General features: G+C 62.1%; 1 protein-coding gene across 3 annotated transcripts in view; it reads left to right on the top strand.

The window, feature by feature from the left end:
• The window catches only part of WNT7B (Wnt family member 7B), a 49,768-nt gene extending 45,267 nt beyond the window's left edge, over positions 1-4,501 (top strand). For all 3 annotated transcript variants that reach the window (XM_024737367.1, XM_024737365.1, XM_024737366.1), the window contains exon 4: positions 4,022-4,501. In XM_024737367.1, coding sequence (XP_024593135.1) covers positions 4,022-4,501 — 480 coding nt within the window. The remainder of the gene's footprint in view (positions 1-4,021) is intronic.
• The last annotated feature ends 2,488 nt before the right edge of the window (positions 4,502-6,989 follow it).

Genomic DNA, 6,989 nt, shown 5'->3' on the forward strand with positions numbered 1-6,989 from the left:
GTGACAGCCTTTGTCTCCAAGGAGCTCACAGACAGCACGTAGGCCCCATTCCCTAGGCACAGGCAAACAGTGACCTGGGTCTGGGAGGGCAGAGGAAAGAGAGATTCACTTACATGGAGGCACCGGGAGGGCTCCCTGGAGGAGGAAGTGTGTCTGAACTCTCAACTGAACTAGCTCCCCCCCACCCCCCTTCGAGCCTCTGCAGTGGCTTAGGTCTTGAGCAGGGGCTTTCCCACAGCCCTGGGAGGATGGTCTCGCTGTCCCCATTTTACACATGGGGACTCGGTGGCAGCAGGGGGTGGGCGGGAGGGGGTCCTGCCAATTGACAGGTGATGAAAAGGCATAAGGGAAATGGAGGCTAGCAGGATTGGTCCCCCGGGGAGACAGGAGGCATGACAACAAGGAGGCTGGTGAAGGGGCCTGGGCCTGTTCAGGGGGATGAGGATGGAAGAGGGTCAGCATGTTGGGGATTTTGGACTGGGGTGAAGCCATGAACCTGGAAGCCACGAACTGAGGAGAAGGAGATTGTCAGGGGCTGGGAGTGCGAGGGCCCGTCAGGGACAGGGCAGCCCCAGGAAAGGCCTCTAACGTGGTCAGCAGCCGGGATTCTCCTGCCAGCGCTGTCCCCAGCTGTCTGTGAGGCCCTGGCTGGCCCGGTCCTTCTGCTGAGTCAGTCTTCCCATCCGCACAGTGGGTGTAATGCACCTTGTGCCCCTCCCCCACTGCCTCTCCAACAGCCTCGACCCTGTGGGGCTGTGCAGCGTGTTTGTGGTCTGAGCCCTGGGAAGAGGCCGACGGTGGTGGCCACACAGTGTCCCCGGGGGCTGATCATGGCAGTAGAGGTGGGGTGGGTGTGGCTTTTGAGGCTTCCTAGAGAACTGAGTCCAGACCTTCACGGGTCATCCCAGTGCTGGGGCACCCTGGCCCCATAATAGAGTGGCCAGGCCCCCCCCCCCCCCCCGCCCCCTCAGGGCCACGGAGTTCAGCAAGTCACGTGGAGAGGAAGCTGATGATGCCACAGCAAAGTCCCCCAAACTGCGTGGCTTAGAGCAAGAGAAATTTATTCTCTCATAGAGGCAGAGGGCCTAAGTCAAGCTGTCGGCAGGGCCGAGCTCCCACCACGGCTCCGGGGAAAGACCCTTCCTGCCTCTTCCAGCCCCTGGTGGCCCCAGGTGCTCCTTAACTTGTGGCCACATCATCCAGTCTCTGCCTCTGTCTTCACGTGGCCCCTCCCCTGTGTCTGTGTTCCCTCCTCTTCTGTCTCTTATAAGGACATGTGTCCTTGGACTTAGGGCCCACCCTGAACCAGGATGATCTCATCTCGAGTCTCACTTACATCTGCAAAGTTCCTATCTCCAAATAAGGTCACCTTCTGAGGTTCTGAGTGGACATGAATTTGGGGGGGACACTCTTTTAGCCCACCCCAGACCGGCACATGGCCCACCGCCTCCCTGGTGGGCCAGGGCTGGACAAGCTGAGTGTGGAGACCTGCTCAACTCCGGGCTCCCTCAGGACTACGGTCCATCAACCCTGTGACTCCCCCTAACTTGACAGTAACTAACCACTGTCCCCAGAGTGTGGGCCATCCATTATTCCGTAAAGAATCCCGGTCAGCCCTTTTCTGGAGCTCCCCCATCCACCCCCTCCACTACCTAGGGTGGTGGGGCAGGGGTGAGGCCCAGGGGAGGGGCCCTGCTCAGCTGCCAGCTCCTCTAGGCAAGGGTGGGTCACACTGCACCCTCCCAGGTGGTCTCCTGGGGCAGCGGGACTGGCGCCACCGTCACTGTCGCTCTTATCGTGAGGGCACTGGAGACTGAAACAGCACATTCTTGAATCCTGTGGTCACGTCCCAGGAGAGGCTCAGGCCCCGGGGACCCAGCCAAGCAAGGCTTCAGCCCCTTGCTCTGCAAACAGCTACCCGATCAGCTTCATCTGCTGACTGCCACACAGGATCTGAACGTGGAGGGCACGGGTGGAGGGAAGGGGTGGAGGGAAGGGGCTCGGGGCAGATGGCAGAGCGAGGTGTGGGGCAGCTGTTCCACAGCCGAAGTGGGCATCCCGATGGCCGTTAAGCCTGGACCACCTGACCTGCACAGATGCTAGCCTGGACACTCCTGCCAGGTCTCTGGCCATCACCACCTGTCTGAGGAGGCACCTCCTGGGTCAGCAGCCTGGGGTGGGGTGAACTGCTTCCCGGGCTGGGGGCTCTGAGAGGGCTATGAATCTGGTCAGCTCCTGGCCCGGGGGCATCATGGCACGCAGTGTGGCCAGGGCAGGAGAAGCTTCCCAGCCTTGAAGGGTAGATTAATGGAGGGAGGGGCTTTTGGAGGAAGGGGATGGTCCAAGCAAAGATGAACATGGGGTGGGGTTGAAGGAGGGAAAGGAGAGGTCTGACTGGGATGAAGGGGAGATGGGGGAGGGGCAGGAGGCAGAGAAGAGGTCCAGGTATGCTTTTCCGGGGTGGAGGTCCCACCCTTCACCCAGACCCCCAGACCCCCAGACCCGACTTGTGGCCAGTGCCTTCCACCCAAACACCCCACGGCGCAGTCACCAAGCCCTGCAATTCCAGTTCTGAGTGTTCCCCAAACCTGGCCCCTTCCCCTCCTCTGGATATCGGGGCCGCCCCACCTCGGCCCGCCCATGGCGGAGCATCACCGTTCCTTCTCCTTCCTCCTCCCTTTTCCCCAGCTTATCCTGTCTCCACCCCGGGACACCATCCACACAGGAGCAGAGAGCCTCACCCCCAAACTTTTCCCCAGCTTCTGTCTCCATCCCCAGGCCACCAGCCTCACGTCACGCTCACTTGGGCCGAGTCTCCCCTTCCTTGCTTGCACTGTGCCGCCCTGGCTCCCCCTCCTCTTTGTCTAATGACCTCCTACTCCACCATCAACACCTAGTACAGGCACCGCCTACTCCAGGAAGCCCCCCACCCTAGGCAGCCTCCCCCTCTCACAGCCCCTGCACTTTGCTGCTTTGTGTGTCGGTTTCCTCCTGTTTCCCACCTGGAGTGTGAGCCCCGGGGTTCCTGCCTCGGTCCAGGGCCCCGTGTGGTCAGGGCTGGGAAAGTGAGGGGCGGCAGCCGACACCGTGGGAATTTCTGTCTGTCTTTCATTCTTTCATTCACTGAGGTTCGGGGCAGGGAAAGCGAGGGGGCGGCAGCCGACACCGTGGGAGTTTCTGTCTTTCTTTCATTTGTTCATTCATTCATTCATTCACTGAGGGTCAGGGCTGGGGTTCTGGACCAGGGGGCAGAGGGTGGCCAAGACCCTGTAGGGCTGGGCTGTCACAATGAGGCCAGCGGGAGCCCGGACAGCTGACAAATGGCCCTTGTGCAGTCGTGGGGCAGCAGCTAATGATTCCCCATCTTTAATCAGGCCTGGCTGGCAGGGCCTTTTCGATCCGGGTAAATGAGTGCCTGGGGTCAGGGCTGGCTCTGGGAATTGGCTTTCCAGGGCCAAGGAGGGAGGCCCAAGGAAAACACGGCTGCACCCATCACGGGCCCTCGGGGAGCGGCAGAGAAAGAACAACACTGGTCGGAGGGCGGCTTCCCAGCAGACGGCACGCCCGGGCCTCACGGATCCATGCACTCACCTCCCGCCCGCCCCCACTCTGTCCTTCAGCAAAGGGGTACAGAGCTCCGTGTGCGTGCCAGGCTTTCACTGAACAGCCACTCATTAAGCGCCGACTGCATGCCAGGGCCTACACCAGGCACGAGGGTGCGTAGTGGAGGAGACGGGGGTGGGGGATCCGCACTCATTAAGCACCTGCTCTTGCTGGACCTGGCACCAACGAGAGGTGCCTCCTCCAGCCTGGATGGGTGCGTGCACCAACTTCTCCACCTGTGGTCAGTAGCCCCACTTAATGGATGAGGAGACGGAGGCTGTGGGCGGAGGAAACACTGACCGTGTGGTCACACAGCGGGAGGTGGGGAGCCGGGTCCGGGTCTGGAGGAGGCCGGGGTGGGAGGGAGCAGGGAGGCCCCGACGCTCCACCCACACTGAGCCTGCCCCGTGGCCCGCAGGTCCTGGAGGAGCGCATGAAGCTGGAGTGCAAGTGCCACGGCGTGTCAGGCTCGTGCACCACCAAGACGTGCTGGACCACGCTGCCCAAGTTCCGCGAGGTGGGTCACCTGCTCAAGGAGAAATACAACGTAGCGGTGCAGGTGGAGGTGGTGCGGGCCAGCCGCCTGCGGCAGCCCACCTTCCTGCGCATCAAACAGCTGCGCAGCTACCAGAAGCCCATGGAGACGGACCTGGTGTACATCGAGAAGTCGCCCAACTACTGCGAGGAGGACGCGGCCACGGGCAGCGTGGGCACCCAGGGCCGCCTGTGCAACCGCACGTCGCCCGGCGCCGACGGCTGCGACACCATGTGCTGCGGCCGCGGCTACAACACCCACCAGTACACCAAGGTCTGGCAGTGCAACTGCAAGTTCCACTGGTGCTGCTTCGTGAAGTGCAACACGTGCAGCGAGCGCACCGAGGTCTACACGTGCAAGTGAGCGGCGGGGCGAGGGTGGAGAAGGTGGGAGCTCCGCGGGCGGGCGCGGCAGAGCTCCCACGGGGCCGGTCACCCTCTCCTCGCCCCCCAGGGGCTCCCTCCTGCCATTCCTGTCCCCTCCCGTGGCAGAACAGTGCCCATCACCTGGCCCAGAGGGCGAGGCCCATGGCATGAGTGTCCCCGAGGGGCCCAGTGAATTTCTTTTCTTTTCTCCGGGAGAGTGAACCCCAAGGACACCCACATACCCCGGAAAGCAAAGCGACAAGACTCTGAGTGTCCTCCCCCGCCTGGTGGTATGGACACGGAAAGACTGTCCCAGGCCACCTCAGTCACTGGGCTCCAGGGTGGTTTGGGCAAATGTTGACAAAAATTATTTATGTTTTCTTAGTATCAGAAGAGGACTTTAGCACTAAGGCATAGACGGTCCTAACTCCATACTCTGTGTTAGTTCATCCCCTTGCTGCTCTCTGCTTCCTCTTTTGGCCCCTGGGTACCCTCGGGAGCATCCCTGTGTATGGCCCTGTCCCTGGGGAGGTGGCGGTGCACGTGGTCCCCATGTGAGCTGGGCAGGGGCTTGGTGGCTGACATGGCCAAGACGGCCTCTGAGGAGAGTCACGGACAGGCACCTCTGGCCCTTCCTTTCCTTCTTTTGAAAACCAGCTCTAGCAAATCAAAATGTCACCCATGTCAGGTTCCAGGAGTGCTGCATCCCCTCCCTAATGCTGGTGCCCTTCCAGTCCCCCGCCAGCCTGACACCCCCTAGTTTACAGAGCCCCCTCCCACCCTGGAACCAGCTGAAACCCCAGGACAGCGCTGTGCTGGGGCAGGCTGGTGGGAAGGGGGATAGTTCGGGGTGTTTGCCTTATTTGACAGATGGGGAAACTGAGGCCCAGAATGGCTCAAGCACTAGCCAGAGACCCCAAGGCCGTGAGTGGAGGCTCCCCCATACCAGGCCTCCTGACCCTGAAGGACATGTTGGGGATGCCCAGGGTGAGGGGCAGCCCCCATGCCTTGAAAAATCTGGCCACGCTCTTCCCCCCCCGCTGCCAGCCTCACTGGGGTCCACACCCCGCCTCGAGGTGCCTTTGAGAGTTTCTCCTGTGGTCTTCTTGCCCAATCCTGGTCCTTTCGCCCTGGCCCGGATGCTGAGAAAACTCGGATAGGGCGTTGCTCTGCTGGGTTCCCACCTGCTGTGCCAGCAGACACTCCCCTGTGGTCCCCATACCACGCAGACCCTCCCTTGAGGTCCGAATCACCCCGAAACCTGGGAAACGGGAATGGAAAGGGGTCCTGCTTGGTTTTAAACTGTGTGCGGGATAGGGAGAGATTGGGGGCCGGGGACTTGGCACTGGACGGGTCCTCTGACACTATTCCCACCCACCTTGGGGAGACTGCGGCACAACCTGTCCGGGCCCAGAAAGGCTGGTGTGCACCACTGCCCATGCACTTGTCCCTGCTCTGAATTTAGGGTGTTTTCTCGCAGAAACCCGTGGAAATGTGTCTTCAGGCTACTGACCAGCCAAGTGGGCCGGACATTAGCCTGGGGTGAGTGACCCTGGGCCCTGGCCCTGGCGTCCACCCTGCCTGCCTCGATGATGCCAGGACGCTCCACCAACAGCGGCTGTCCTGGGAGCTTCCAGGCCACTGTGAATGCCCCCCAGTCCCCTTCCCCCCCGATCCCGGGTCCCAGGACACCCCCGAGTCCATAGGCCTAGCATCTTCTGCCAAGGAACCTGGTTAACTTATATTGTTATATAGCGTCGAAATGTCTATAGTGTCTTTTAAATTATTGTGACCTACACTGGGTGCTGGGGGGTGGGGGTGGCCGCGCTGTCCCCGAACCAGCCTCCTCCTCCTGCTTGAAACAGACCCTTGGACCCTTGGGGCCCCTGATGCCACCAAGTCACGCACACTGTCCCTCGGCTACGAGGTGCCGCCGCCGAGACCCCGCCGCCCCCTAACAGTCTGTCAGCAGCAGCCCTTCCCTTGGGTGGGGGTGGGGTGTCAGCGTGGTCCAGGCAGGGACGGGGGTGGCCGAGGCGCTGCGTGTCTCCGCAGTGCCCTCACTTCAGGAGAGCTGCTGGGGTTCCGATGGGCTGTGTCTGGCCTCCCCGAGAGGGGAGCGCTCGGCTCCAATAAAGCTGGAATCAGAGAAGTGGGTGTGCGGAGTCTCTGCAGCTCTGGGGCGGGCGGGGAGACGCCTGAGCAGCCCACCGAGGCCCAGCCCAGCCCCGCTCCCCCTCGCCCCTCTGTGCGGGCTGGGCTGGCGCTGTGCGAGGGGAGGGGCTTGCCGTGCTGAACCTACGGGAACCTTTAGCCTGTCCCCATCTGGCAAGGGCCACTGGTGGAAGCTGGACACAGACCCTGAGGCCTCCCTGGACAGCCTGGGTCAGGCCGCAGGGACAGAAGGGCCACGGCCCCGTGCCGAGCCGACTAGGGCTGCGGGGCTGGGTGCTACTCTCAGGAGAAGCGGGAGCCTGAGGGTGGGT

This window comes from Neophocaena asiaeorientalis, unplaced genomic scaffold, assembly GCF_003031525.2.
Source record: "Neophocaena asiaeorientalis asiaeorientalis breed wild unplaced genomic scaffold, Neophocaena_asiaeorientalis_V1.1 scaffold242, whole genome shotgun sequence".
Classification (NCBI taxonomy): domain Eukaryota; kingdom Metazoa; phylum Chordata; class Mammalia; order Artiodactyla; family Phocoenidae; genus Neophocaena; species Neophocaena asiaeorientalis.